The sequence below is a fragment of the Numenius arquata genome, chromosome 2 (genome assembly GCF_964106895.1).
Source record: "Numenius arquata chromosome 2, bNumArq3.hap1.1, whole genome shotgun sequence".
In the NCBI taxonomy this organism is placed as follows: Eukaryota; Metazoa; Chordata; class Aves; order Charadriiformes; family Scolopacidae; genus Numenius; species Numenius arquata.
This window is the reverse complement of record NC_133577.1, coordinates 64,936,031-64,951,291: the sequence shown is the minus strand read 5'-3', so window position 1 is coordinate 64,951,291 and position 15,261 is coordinate 64,936,031. Positions and strand designations below refer to the sequence as shown.

General features: G+C 40.4%; 1 protein-coding gene across 2 annotated transcripts in view; it reads left to right on the top strand.

Annotated features, from left to right (window-relative positions):
* CACNA1C (calcium voltage-gated channel subunit alpha1 C) overlaps positions 1 to 15,261 on the top strand; it is a 495,176-nt gene that overhangs the window by 73,251 nt on the left and 406,664 nt on the right. For both annotated transcript variants that reach the window (XM_074162069.1, XM_074162077.1), the window contains exons 2-3: positions 3,766 to 4,089; positions 7,765 to 7,868. In XM_074162069.1, the coding sequence (XP_074018170.1) occupies positions 3,766 to 4,089; positions 7,765 to 7,868 (428 nt within the window). The remainder of the gene's footprint in view (positions 1 to 3,765; positions 4,090 to 7,764; positions 7,869 to 15,261) is intronic.

Below are 15,261 nucleotides of genomic sequence, written 5' to 3'. Positions count from 1 at the left end.
GTGGCAATGGATCAGCAAGTTTGCTTTTACTGGAAAACACACACATCTTTCTTATCATAGAATCATCTGGGCCGGAAGGGACCTTCAAAGGTCATCTAGTCTGACCCCCCCCGCAGTCAGCGGGGACACCCCAACTAGACCAGGTTGCCCAGGGCCTCGTCGAGCTTCACCTTGAATGTCTCCAGGGAAGGGGCCTCAGCCACCTCCCTTGGCAACCTATTCCAGTGTTCCACCACCCTCATGGTAAAGAACTTACTCCTAATGTCTAATCTAAATCTGCTTTTTTCCAGTTTAAAGCCCATTACCCCTTGTACTGTCACTGCAGGCCTTTGTAAACAGACTCTCCCCAGCCTTCCTGTAGGCCCCCCTCAGGTACTGGAAGGCCGCTATGAGGTCTCCCCGGAGCCTCCTCTTCTCCAGGCTGAACAACCCCAGCTCCCTCAGCCTGTCCTCACAGCAGAGGTGCTCCAACCCCCTGATCATTTTGGTGGCCCTCCTCTGGACCCGCTCCATCAGGTCCATGTCCTTTCTATATTGAGGGCTCCAGACCTGCACACAGCATTCCAGGGGAGGTCTCACCAGAGCAGTGTAAAGTGGCAGAATCACCTCTCTGGATCTGCTGGCAACACATCTCTTGATGCAGCCCAGGATGCGATTGGCCTTCTGGGCTGCAAGTGCACATTGCCTGCTCATGTCCATCTTCTCGTCCATCAGCACCCCCAAGTCCCTTTCCTCAGGGCTGCTTTCTAATACCTCATCCCCTAGTCTGTATTGATAGCGAGGATTGTTTTGGCCCAGGTGCATAACTCTGCACTTGCTCTTGTTGAACCCCATGAGGTTTACTTGAGCCCACCTCTCCAGCCTGTCCAGGTCCCTCTGGATGACATCCCGTCCCTCTGGTGTATCGACAAGACCACACAGCTTGGTGTCGTCCGCAAACTTGCTGACGGTGGACTCCATCCCTCTGTCTATATCGTTGATAAAAATGTTGAACAGTACTGGTTCCAGCACAGACCCTTGAGGGTCACCACTTGTCACTGCTCTCCATCTGGACTTAAAGCCATTGAGTACTACTCCCTGGATGCGACCATCCAGCCAATTCCTTATCCACTGAACCGTCCACCCATCAAATCCGTATCTCTCCAGTTTGGCGAGCAGGATGTCATGGGGGACCATGTCAAAGGCCTTACAGAAGTCCAGATAGATCACATCCGTAGGTCGTCCCTTATCTAGTGACATAGTCACTCCATCATAGAAGGCCACTAGGTTAGTAAGGCAGGACCTGCCCCTAGTAAAGCCATGTTGGCTGTCCTGAATCATCCCCCTGTCCTCCATGTGCCCAAGCATGGCGTCCAGAAGGATCTGCTCCATGATCTTCCCAGGCACAGAGGTGAGGCTGACTATCTACTCTAATGGGTCAGTATTAAAGAAGAGCTGGATTTGGAGAATAATTAGAGTAATTTTCCATTTATTTTTCTTTCCAGCATGCCTCAGGCTAGGGAGGTCAGATACATGCTAGAGAGAAAAACTGCATCTGGAACTAGTCTGAAAATAAATATGTATCCCATGAGTAGTGCTGTGTACAATTTGCTTAGTCTTAGAGAACTAACTACGTTTGTCTGCCAGTTGATTGCCTGCTTCGTTGAGGAAATCCGCTTAGCCTGTGCGATTCTGAAAGCTCTTTTTCCTCAGTTTCAAAATCTGAGGGATGTGAATTAACTATTTCCCTTTTCTTGTTTCTTTCAGCTTTCCCTTTCACATATCAGAGTCCTGTTACTCACCAGCTTCCTCTGGCTGGTTCACAACTAGGAGGTTTTTTAGTGAGCAGAGACAAGCTCTAGATTTTCCTGCTATGTAATAAAACTATATCAGCCTGGAAATCTTATGGCAATGCCTGACATAAAATAACATCTGACTCTATCGTGTCCTTCTTTCCAATTCAGTGAGATGAATTTAAAAATCTTGCATGCTTTCTAGGTAGAGGCATATCCTGTTGCACTCTGTATGTCAATGTGATTGTATTTATTTTACCGGCTTTAATTCATTTGTAGTGCAGTCATTGCTGTGATATCTTGGCACTGCACAGCTAGCTATGAAATATGCATCTTGGGCAATTATTTCTATTCAAGAACAGTTTGCCAGTTACCCAGTTTTGAATGTCTTTCATATAATATTGTAAGGAAAGCAGTGTCACATGGCCTTCTGTTTCCTTTGTCTAGTAGTCTATAGGAGCCCATCAAATCTGTTTAGTAACACCGCATTTCTGTATTAATCTAAAGTCTGTCAATAGTAATCTTTGAGCTTCCTTTGAAATAAACGGTGATCTAACCCCTTTACTGGGTTTCTGCTATTTGCTTCTTGCATATACACTTTTTCTGAAGCATAGTGTCTGCTGATCAGATGTAAGAAGAAACACAACCTCTTGAGTGTGCAGTGTGTTGAAACCGAACTCTGGTTTCACAGCCTGGGAAGGAATAAGATCTGTAGACCATTTGGGCTTCCTTTAACCTGTGTCTCAACATATATGCCCCAGGCAAGCTTGCAGTCCACAAAAAATATAAGTAGTCTCTTAAATGTTCTACAAGATATATCTAAACAAGACTTTCTTCCTAATTAAAGTCTGCTGTTGTGACTTTGTGTAGATTTTATGTTGCACTTTCCTAGAATGGTTTATATTTTCTCCCTTGAAGGGTCTGTGGCAAAATTCAGTTAATCTCTCACTAGTTCTCACGTATCTCCATTGAAGTGTACTCCAAAGAGTAAGGGAATCTGTTTTGAAGTTTCAAAATTCAGTCATGTTGAAGTAATTGAAGTTTTTGAGTTGTTGAAAAAGCCTCATTGAAGAGGCACAGATGACTTAACTGTCTTTACTGAAACAATGCAACAATTGCGCTAGATTGAAAGGATTACTTTCATTTTTTGTACTGCTAAGACCTTCTAAATATCAGTGACATTTCACCTGGCATGTATATTCTATTATTATGATTGGGCAGAAGCATGTGCTCCCTCAGCTTTTACTAAAAGAGGTACAAAACTTGGGACTGCTAGGTCTTAGCATTCTTGTTATTACACACTTTTAAAGTAATGGTTCCTCCATTAATTTCAATAGTTTGTCTATCTTAAAATCAGCTTATCAGAATGAGGAATCAGTTCCAGTTTCTAAATGTATGTTCGTTGGCCTGAACTATCTGGACAGCATCCTACAGAGCACAAAAGCCACGAACTCTTGCCTTTCTGTCCCAGTTTCTGCTTCAGAGTACCTTCGAGTCAGGCTGTTCTTAGGTTTATACATATGTATTGTTTGCAGAAGGAATTAAGCTCGTTGTTAAAATTTCACTTCACCTTGAGATAATCTTGAAAACATAAGGATTTTTATGATAGGGCTTGAGAATCTCAGCTGGGTGCTTTGCCATGTACTAAATAGCATGGTGCTACATGTCAATGTGACATTGTGATGAGAATTAGCCTCACCTTTTGAGCTTTCAAGCAATCCAACTTGCAAAATGTGTGGGTAAAAAAGGAAAAGGACAGTTTCTTTTCTGTGAATCCCTGGAGATAGTATTGACTGGAGGCACTTCTAACAGCTCAGTGTCCATTGGGTCTTGTTGGGTAACTGTTGCAAGATGAATGATTGAAAATGAAGAGTTTAGATTGGAGGAAGAAGCTGGTAGTAAGTGGATACCCTGCGCTTATCGTTAACCTTAGCTCTTGATTTTACTGATACGTAAGATTTTTGAAAACACTATTTGTCTTTTCCTTTCACAGGTTCCAACTATGGGAGTCCCCGTCCGGCTCATGCCAACATGAATGCCAATGCAGCTGCAGGGCTTGCCCCAGAGCATATCCCTACTCCGGGGGCAGCTCTGTCCTGGCAGGCTGCGATTGATGCTGCCAGGCAAGCCAAACTGATGGGTAGTGCTGGCAATGCAACAATATCCACAGCTAGCTCCACGCAGAGGAAACGGCAGCAGTATGGGAAACAGAAAAAACAGGGTACCACCACAGCTACACGTCCTCCCCGGGCACTGCTGTGTTTAACACTGAAAAATCCCATCCGGAGGGCATGCATCAGCATCGTCGAATGGAAATATCCTTTTTGATGTTCTCATTTGGAAAACAGCAGATTGTTTGTGCGCGTCAGGCACTATTCATAAATGTGAAGAAATCAATACATTAAGGTGAAAGGCATCACTGGGAATGTAAAGTACACGAATAGGTTTTGATGTCTTAACTGAGATCATTTATGCTGGGGGGAAAAAATGTTTAGGGTTGAAACCTTAACTATATTCCTGTGCAAGAAACCACTAGAAGTTTAAATGATAAAGGCTAGGGGTTGAATTCTGCTCTTTTAAAAACGCATGGCCCAGGCTGAAATCGATGGGAGATACGCAAGATATGTGAGGCCAGAATTGAACTGACTCTGTGGGACTCACAGCAGCTGCTGGCTTTCCATTCTCTTTTTTACAGACACTTAAAGAGGTGCTACCAGTTAAACAGCTCTAGTAGTTTGAATTGTACGCTTTTTTTGTTAAACACATGGCATCACACTTTCTACAGCATGGAGAAAAGAATGGGAAAAAAAAAACCCAAACGTATGCAATAAGACCCCAAAAAAGCCTAAGGTCTGTTAATTGTATTGGAATTCCATATAAACTACTGAGGCTCACTGATGTTTGGTAAGAGATACTGGTCATCTGGAAGCAGGGAAAAAGAAAGATAGTTAAAGTAATCCTGCAGCATGTACAAATGCAGTACAGGGCCAGATCTAGTAATCTGAACAAGAGACAGACTGTGTCACAGATCACAGATGATAACCACTGAAACACATTCTGCAGTTGTAAGGGTCAGTGCTTACTTCCCTGGAAAGTCAGTGAGAGTTTGGCCATTGGCTTCGTCATGTGGAGGAAGCAAAGCTTTTTTTAGTCACCCAAGTCTTATCAGCACAAGCTGGAATTTGAGAATTTGGTGTGAAACAAACTGAAGCAAAATACACCTCCCTTGCCTCCCCAGAGAGAAACCAAGACTAACCCTGAACAGTAATTGTCAGTAAATCACAAGCTAATGGGCTTCTTCAGGAAATACAAAAGAAAGCATGTTGTTAGGGGTAGATAAGCATGTCAAGGGAAGGCAGTATAGAACTCGGCAGTTCTTAATATGATAAAAAATGAATGATGGCATTTAAGACAATGTGATAATATTGTTCCTTTGGGGGTCTGGTGGGATGCTAGGAAGATGAAAACAGAATATGAGTATATTAGGTCTCGCTGACATGGACATATTTTTCAGATTAAGAACTTGTTAAAAATGCTCCTGTCAATTCTTAGATGTCCTTAAACTAGCTGCCTGCCTATTCCTTTCTTCTTCAGATGCTAATTTTTAATCCCCCTGATTAAGTTTACTACTTTTTGTCCCTTCTGGCGTAGCTCTGATACTCTAAGCATGAGACGATGGATGATGACTGACAGGATGAAGCTGAATATTGGTTTACTTGCCAGCACCCCAGTAAACACACGTCATTAGAGAAAGAGCACAGAGTGACATTTGATAAATGAATAGGATCGGCAATGAATGATGGGAATGATGTGTTGCAAAACAGGATATAGCACTGCTGAGATCAGGAGAGGACCAAACAATGAGATTAAAGCAATTCAAAGATGCTGATGCTTGCATTTTTTTATTTTGTTTGGCTGTAGGTGAGTTGATGGAAGTATTTTTTTCCATCAGAACTTCTTATTGGTCACCTAGTGTTTATAAACATGAAACACTTCAATGACAAGCAACAATATCAAAGAGTTGTGAGAAGATTTAATTTTATTCTGTATTCTGACTTTTTCCTAATTGCTTTAGAACTACTGAGGAAAGCTTAGCCTAATTTGGTGAATCACTTAAGTCTAAGCATAGTGGATATTAAACAAATATCAAATGGCACTTCAGTGGTGTTTCTTACCCAAATGTTATAGCATTAAGGGCCTGAAGGTGTAATTGCACGTAACAAAAAGTGAAATCAAGTAATTACCTTATTTTGCACAGATTTAACTGTGTATTTAGTTTTCTGCTATGTGTGCAGTGTATTTGTAGATTTTATACCGTTTTATTTTCACAGTGGAAAAAAGAGAATAGAAGTTAAATATGCATAAACAGTGATAAATTAATAGATAATAATCCTGTCAAAACCAAAAAGTCTAGGAAAAAAGTGATTAAGAAAAGGAAAGCCTATGGAAATTCAGGTCTCTATGGAGTAAATGTTATATATACAGCCTGAGGTATCTGAGAGGTCCTGTTGATTTCACAAGTAATCTACTGATCCTGATCTGCTCTTCTTTCTCCATATTATTATGTATATCCTATTATTCATAGGTTTAAGCATGGTAGTCTGACGAGAGTTTGGAACCCTTTGACTCTTCCATGAGTGAAACATAGAATGTATCCGAGCACACAGAGTGGTCAGGTGCTTGGGATTTGTGCGTACCTCACAGTTCAGGCAGCTGCACATCCTGATCTCCAGTTCTTTCCTGCTAAAACCTGCTGAAAACAGTAATCCGCTGACCAAAATCATACATGTTGTGTTGACATTTGGCAATGCTGCAAAGCCAGTCCCATGGTAGATAAATTCATGCTCAAATGCACTCTGTGCACAGGTTATACTTAGCATTCTCCCTGTCCTATCCTGCTCTTCGTTCCCCTGGTGAGTCATCTCAGAGCTAGTCTCCAAGATGCTCTTGCAGCCAACTAAATGTAGACAGACTGGAAATCTGGTCTGTAGTCTGAGTTTGGAGACACTTCACAACAATTAAGGTAAAGGAGTCCACCAAAGTAGATGAAGTACAGTACTAGCAAATTGGTCAGTAGAAAAATGCCCTTTGGGTCCAATGGACAGTCAGTGGGGCATCAAGATTGTGCAGGATTTGTTCATTGAACATCCCAAATATTTGTGTGTTTTTTTGTTTTTTTTTTTTTTCCTCTAACAAAGTTGATGCCAGGCTGAAATGCCCCCAAATTGATGCTAGTTCCTTTATCATAAGGAACTCTTGGCTTCCTGGTGTCCCCAGTATACTGTGTAGGCACATTTGTTTTCTCTATGATGCCAAATAAAATGCAAATAAAGGAAAAAGAAATACTCCCTCAAATAATTTTTAAGCAAAACAAGTATACATAGCAATGTGCAGTATAAGCACATTTTGGACAAAGCCTTTTTTTCTTTTCCCCTTAAACTTGGTCATCATTTAAATGTCTTCTAACTGAATGTATGCACGTATTTCTTCAGCCCTTGCATTTAGCTTTGAGATATGAGAGAGGGATTGAGAAAGGGGAAAAAAAAAATACAATAGCAACAAAAAAAACCCCAAACTTTTGTTAAAATTATTTCAGGGTTTGTAAATGCAGATGAAAAAGACTGAGAGAAAATAATCGTAAGAGGAAAAATGACAGCCCTTCTAGAACCAGCTTCTGCTATTAAAAACAGTACAGCCACACTTGAAGGAAAATAGGGAAAATGCAATCTAAATAAATAAAAGAAGAAAAAACTTTTAAGAAATCTGTGTTTACTCTGGCACGCGACTGGCCTACACTGCTTTTGACATATTAGGAAGATTCTTGGCTGGGAGCTCCTAAAAGCACTTAAAAAGGCATATGTTTCTTTTCAAAATATAAGGGACTTGGAATGTTTTCTTTAAACAGAATTCTTATAAATCTTTTTTTTAATAATTTATTTTTTTATTTTGTGTGCACACTTTGGAACAATTTCCTTAACTCCATTCCTCAGACCATTTGAAATAATTATTTTACTGACTATTTTTGCCAATTGTGTGGCCTTAGCTATCTATATCCCCTTTCCAGAAGATGATTCCAATGCCACCAATTCCAATCTGGTAAGTCCTTGATGGTGTTTAATCTTATTGTTTTGAAAGTACTTTTTAAAAGTGACCAGAGAGACAATTGAAGCTAGGGAACATATATATATCCATCAAAGATGAGAACATAATAAAATAGAGGTTGGGTTTTTTGCGTGCTGTGTCTCCTCTCAGTTGAGCAGGCTTTAAAAAAGAATGTACCAAAAATTGTTGGGTGCTGAATGTGATGTTTTGCTTAACAAATTTCTGCACGCTGCAAAGTACTTGGTAAGTTTTAAACTGCAGGTATTGGTGGAAGAAATCTTTTGATCATGGATTATACGGTGGTTTTGTCTTGCAAAGTTCTGTTGTGAAATTTATACTCTCCTTGTCTCAGGTGATATACGAGAGCACAACATAATGACTAATTTCTGGGAAGTACATTAATGCTTGCATTTCACAGGTACATTTGGTTGAACAATGTTTGTGGGTTTGGGTTTTGTGTATGTTTTGGTGTTGTGGTTTTTTTTTCTTTTTTCTCCTTTCCACTTCTTCCCACTTGTTGAGGAAACAGAGCTTTTCCTCTGTCACCACTAATGGTACTTTGGGATAGAGCTACCCATATAAAAAGGCGAGAGTGTTTACTTTTGCCTTAGCGTGAAGTCATAGCAAAGAATTCTCTTTAGTAAGAGCACAACACAAAACAGCTCTGGAACGCAATTCACTGAACTAGCAGAGAACATTTTTTGTCCTCTCAAATATGTGAACGAATCTCCTACTTGTCTTGTTGGATCAGGATGAAAACTTGCTCCCAGAGTTTAAGAGTTGGGATGTTATTTCCTGATTAAAATGTACTGAGACACAAGAAATTTTAGAGCAACAGAGGAAGAAAACAAAGCCATACTTCCGAAGTAGGGATAATTGGGATGGCTGACAGACCTTGTAATTAAAATGATCCATGCTGATCTTGGAAGTCAGTCATTTGATTAAGTATCTTTTGTGGTTGGATAAAACAAATTGTGAACTTTGGGACTTGGTTGGAACAGTACTTCTGTGCTTAAACAAATAAAAATTTAGTGTAGTGCTTTTCCACTGTAACTCCTTAAAGAAGTTTTAAATTGGAGCAGGAGGAGATAAGTGATTGCTAACTTTTAACTATTCTCTATATTTATGGAATACATGAGTGGTCTTGTTTCTCTTTTGCTACTATCTCTTTGTTAGCTTGACTTAGTGTTTAACAATGATGAATTGTAATGTGTATGTTTAAAACACTTCAGTATGGTACCTTTCAAAAATGAGTATCTTTTACTAAAAAAAAAACCAGATTCAATTGATCCTCTGGCGATAAAAGGCAGTATGTTGTTTGTTGCTTGTTCTGACTTGCTAGGTTGAAAGAGAAAAATGAATCAGAGTTGAAGGTTAGAGGACTCTTAAGTTGTCTTGAGTTGAACTGGGTGAGGGTATGGGTATTTGTCTTGTTTTATCGAGGAGACTGCTGGCTAGTACTAGTTTGGGAGTATATTCATAGTTGAATGAGCTATATTGAAACTGTTCTACTCAGAAAATATATGCACCTTGGGAGCTGAGTTACAATTCTGCATCTGTTTTCCAAGACATCTTTTGCATCATTTGGTCAATCTATCAAAACAAAAAAAACAAAAACAAAAACAAAAAAAAAAAAAGAAAAAGCCTGACAAGCAAGAATTATCTTCTCAGGAAAGTTTAGAAATGGTATAGCCTTGAGGATGAGGAGGCATTGTTAATTTATCTGAACTATTTCCCAGAAGTAAGGGGAGAAGAAAGGAAAATGGGGAGCCTGCTTGACTACGCTTGGTTCTTTGGGTCATAACGGAAAAGGTAATTGAAAATGGAAAATGGGATACTTGGTATCCCATTGGGGGCTTGCAACAGTGGAATGAAGGCTCTATTCTACACTATAGCTAAATCCTGAAGCTCTGACTACTCAGTAGCCTTTTGTCCTGTGATCTCCTGTTTGTCCCTGTTTGTGGTTATTGGGTTTTGTGTGTTTTGGCTTTGGGTTTTTTGTTGTGTTTTCTCAGGGTGATACACATATATCTTCGCATGTATATCCTGCTGTTGGGAAACAAACTTTTTGAGTATATGTCATATGCTGCATTCTGAAACTTTTCACAGAATTGTGAGGAGTTGTATGTTGCGATCAGTGAGTAAAGTACTGAGCAACAGGGGAGGGGAAGTTAGAGGCAAGTGGGTTAGATAAGGGTGAAAATATGTGTTAGTTGTGTTTTGGAATGGGATGAAAGAATAGATGAAACTCGGAGTTAAAGAAAAGCTATTCCAGATGGCAGGAACTGCAGGAGAGTGGGACCTTACTCTCAAAGAGCCAAACTGTACATGGAAGCAACTAGAAAGAAGCTGGGGTTAATAATATGTTCTTGTCAAAGCTCATGTACTCACTTGATTTTTTTAAAAATTTTTTTTCCACCTGTGAGCATATATTTTGCAATCAGGTTTCTTTCGTAGCCATGAAGTCTAGAATTCCAAATCTGAAACAAGAAAGAAGCGTATGTCTGCAATGTGTGCACGTAGGTTAATAGCCTGCACAGATGTGTGTACTGTGCAGAAGTGTGAGTCTGAGTGAATGTATACAGAATCTTCCTAGCTGCCCAGAAGACACTTTCACTTATGTAAGAACTCTTGATTCATTTCCATTTTGCAGTTTAGTTCTTTTAGGGGTAAAGCTACCACAGAAAATCCCACATTCCTGGCTTCCTGAGCCACCCCTAACTTCCTGAGACATGAAGAAACTATCTACAGAAAACGTATGACGGATAGTAACTGTTTTACAAGGTCTGAAAGTGACACAACAGTTTTCCAATAAGCTGCCACTTTTCCCTTAGGGTCTGAGTAGTCCTTCTCTAAGATTTCATCATAACTTTTCAAACAATATTTTCTCTGGGGACCGAGGTCAAAATTCAATCAGTTGTTTTTTAACAAGCTAATGGAGTAGAGAATGGTGAGAGAAGAGAAAGGAATTTGGAATTGTGTGTATGGTTTCTTTCCTTCTCTCTGTAAAAGCAGAAAAAAAGATGGCTAAATAATGTTTTGATAAATAATTGCTCTGTATGAATTTCACATATGTGATCAGCCATTGGTCAAATAGGGCATTCTTATTGCTGTATGCCTTCCACAGAAATCATGGAGACATGCGGTACAAAACCAGTAACCTCTAGTCATATTTCCATTTTAATAAGCCTTGTCTTTAGGTGCAAGACCTATTTGATATCATGCCACAGTAATAAATACGAGCATTGGAGCTAAATACAGAAGAGACCAATAAATGATTCCTTCCCTTTTGTGTTAACGAGGAATTGTGATTAGCTGTTACATATTACTAGTTTAGGCCAAATACCGCACGAATATTCTGACTGGTTCCCCGCAAGCTGGCTCCCTATAACAATAATTCCTCTAAATCCTCAAGCCGTTTTTATCAAGCCTAGGGATGGTAATTTGGATTGTGAAGCACTTTCATTTTTCAAATGCACATTTATACTAAAATCCAGATTTTGTATTTTTATGCTCACTGCAGTGTCTTTGTTGCTGGCTGTAAGCAAAATGCCAGAACAATATAATGTAGTAATAACAAATGCTTGAAATTGGCTTCAGCAGTTTTTATATTTTAGTTCTGCGGTGTGTTCACTGGAAAACTATTGAACTCTCACAAATGGAGGGGAGTTGTATCGGGTGCAAAATCTTTTTGGTATTAATGAACTCTGCTGACACTTCGCTTAAATTTACAAGTAAAGAAAGCTCGTGCATGACTCTCTGCAAAGAGCAGTTACGTGTTCTTTTGATGCAGTCAGGAAAATTTGAGCTAGTTTGAGGGGAATTAAAGTTAGCCTGCATGAGAGGCTGGAACTGATATGGAGGCTTTCTGCTTGTTATCCCTGCAATTATGCATTAGAACAGAGATAACGTGCATTTAGGAATAAAACTATAGACTGCCTAAGATAGGAAGCTGAGAGGAAAAGGCTTCTGTCACTTTACTGGCAATTGCAAATGGCACATGCCTGGTCAATGTCACAGCATGGCGATAACATAATGAGGTTAAGACCAAGGTTTACAACACGTTCCGTGGAAGTCGACTCAGTCGGTTGTTTATGCTTTGGATAAATAGCAGGAGAAGATTCCTTGTGTTGTTTTGCTAGCTCTGCTTTTTCTCCCTTGTCCTTATTACAGAAGGAAATCCTGTTGTACACTAGTTAAATTTAAAAAAAGATCTCTTGTGTTTACATGTGAGCTTATAATGGGATGTCACCTTCAGACTAATTTGTTAAACCTGAAATAGGACACTGTGAAAGTAAAGATGGGATTTCTGCTTGCTTGTCAGTGCTTGTGTCAGCTGGTGTTTGTGGGGAATGCCTGCCTGCGGAAAGGGGGCTTGCCTTTCAGGAAGGTATGGCTGCTTTATTAACTGATGATTATGGTGGTATCCAGTTCAGCTGGTGATTCCTGTACAAAAAGGAAGAAAGTGTTGATAATATTTTTGCCTTTGTAGCAGACTGACACGATAGATGTGGATGTGACTGTCACTGGATGTGAAATGTAATATACATATTACATTTCTAGATACTGGCATAACAGACCAGCATTTTTATATCCAAAATCTCTGGAGTCAGCACGTTGAGCAGTCTCTCAGTTTTTCTTGTGCAAACTGAGAAAGTCTTAAAGAGCAAAGTGGAAGTGAGGGGGTCAGGAAAGGAAAGGATGGCTTTTCTGGATAGGGGAGAATACTGCACAAAAGCTTTTGCTTCTCTTGTTTCATTGCTATCGTTCTCCTGTGTGAGAGTTCCCAACTAGTGAGTGAATACAGTAATGAGAGATGCTACCATTAGAGATGAGGTGCAGGGCGGGATAGATTGGATACCAAGCTAATAAGCTCTGATAGGTTTATTAGCTTGGGCCTCATGCCAACACTGCTACAGCTGGGAGAAGTTATAGAATTTTAAAACTGAGGAGTAAGTGACAGAAGCTGGAAGAGAGGAGCTGAGGAGGCTGGGAAGAGACTGAAGTCAGGATGAGGAGAAGAAGAAAGGAGGTTGTTCCAAAAAGCCTTGAGAACTTCCTTCAGAAATCACTGGACCTGTGTGATGCTAAGGAAGTTGAATATGATGGATTTTAGGCTCAACGTTTTCCGAAGTCCTCGGAAGCCCTGCCTCTGCAAGGGGGCGGCTGATACTCAGAGTCTCTAGCAGTAGTGAAGCACAGGGTGGAAGAGTAAGCATTGGGGTTGAGAGGAAGATATTCAAGCTTGTCTGCTGGTTCTGGTGCTGGTAAACTGTGTGGCCTTGGTTAAATTGCTGTCTCAATTTTCCCGTCTGTAAAGTGGGTTGGTTACCGCTTTCACGGTGAAGGTAATTAGTCCATGCCTTAGATCCCGCAAACTATTAAAATGAACACTGTAGAAAAGACTGTCAAGAAAAGAATAAGATCTATAGCAATCAATTCCATGCCAGTGGTCACTAACTGAATGAGAAGGGTAAAAAGTAGGAGGGAGGCCTCATTTCTTCGCAGTGGTGGGGGCAGAATTGGATTTCCACAAAGAAGCATGTAGGACTGCATCATCAAAATTTGCTCATGTGTGTTGAATTAAATTGAGGGGGCCTCTTGATGGTTAAATTTGCAGCCTTTGTATCTTTTGTTTAACATAGTGGTGTCACTTCCTAGGCTTTGTGAAAACTAAATGGGTAAAGTAGAGATTAACACCTGTATGTGTTACTTGCAGGACCAAAATTGTTGGGTTTGTCTCTGCCATTTGAGTTGTCTGGGTAATCAGCAGTGGGAAGAGGTGCTTATCTCTGTGGACCAGGTGAAGATAGGATTGGGAAAGTTTTTGGCAGAAGGATTCAGACGTGTTTGCCCACAACAAAGGAATGTCATGTTCTGTTCCAGGCCCTGGAAAGGAGTATGCTCAAAGGGCTTTTTTGTATCTTTGGAAAAAGGGCTTTTTCTGGCTCTTTCTTCCAGTAATGTCTCCTTCTGAACCTCCCCCTATCTCAGCCAAGTTGCCTGTGCTATAACTCTTCCTCAGTTCTGCAATTTCTGTTCTTTTTCTTTACTGGACTTAGAGTCCATACTTCAGGTTTCTTTCTATGGTTTCATTAGCAGATTTTGGTCCTGCACAGGGCTTGCCATTGAGTCCCAGTCAAATCCCAGCCTTCCGGTTTTCTTTATACCAGTGGTCCCAGTGTACTCACGCAGTCTGTTGTTGTTTACCATCTCTTGGTCTGCTCTGAGATCTCTCATGTCTGCGTGTCCCCATTATTTTTGTTGCTATTTGATTCAGTATCTTTGCTAACAAATTTTTCTCCTTCCAGCCCAGCTTCCATCAGACCTGTCCCTTTTGCTTTCCCTTTCTCCTCCCAGCTGCTGTCTCCTCTCCATAGTGGTTTCATATGGTACTCGCCCGTTTTCTTGTTTGATCTCAGGGCTATCCTCACTCGGCTTTGGCTCCCTGACCACTTCTTTTGTTAATGCTAGTCCTGAATTCCTTTCTGCTCCTAAACCTGGTCTCTGTAACCAAGCAATCCCAGTGCACCTTCCAGCTGCTTCTTTCTTATTTTCCAACTCCATTCTCAACACATTGGGTTCCCAGTCTGAGCCTGTCCCTGGTTTGGCCTTAGCCCTTTTGCTTTTGAAATCAGTAATGTCCTTCCCAACGATGTCTGAATGCCAGCAGTAGAAATACTGAGAGCAGCCCCAACTCAAAAGTTCAGTTGTTTTATTCCAGCTTGATTCAAACCAGTTGAGAACAGTTATCACACGAGTCCTTGAACGCCTTTGTAGGCCTTGCTCAGCTCTGTGGATATGGCACATACGTTCTGGTCTGCAGAAGCTGCAAGATGCCTGATTAGTATTTGTAATGACAGTTTGGGTGTTAAGTCTTAGCAAGTCACTGTGGAGCCTCTGCAGATGGAGGTTTTTAAAAGCCAATCTGGCCAAACTTACAGATAGGTAGGCAAAAAGTGGGTGGGTAAGCAAGGCAAAAGATGCAGCCCTGATGCAAAGACCATTAATTTGGCAGTTTATATGACCTTGTTGCAAAGAATATGATCACTAAAGAAAAATAGTTGTTGAGATTTTTTTTTTAAACTGGGATAAATCCTTGGATACTGTTAAACTCTTATATCTGAAGCAGTGCACAAGTATTCAGCCTGAGATGGTAACCAGCCTCAAACTGTGGTATTAACTGGGAAAATCACAATTAAGAGCAGCTGAAAACAGAATCTTAATAACAGAAAGTGCTGGGTAACTTTTACAGAAGTAGTGCTAGAGATCTACCTCCATTAATATCTTCCATATTAAACTGTAACACAGTGCTTCACTGAATCAGTGAGATATTGAAAAGTGGCATAATAGGCTTTCAGAATTAAATAATGAATTATATATAATG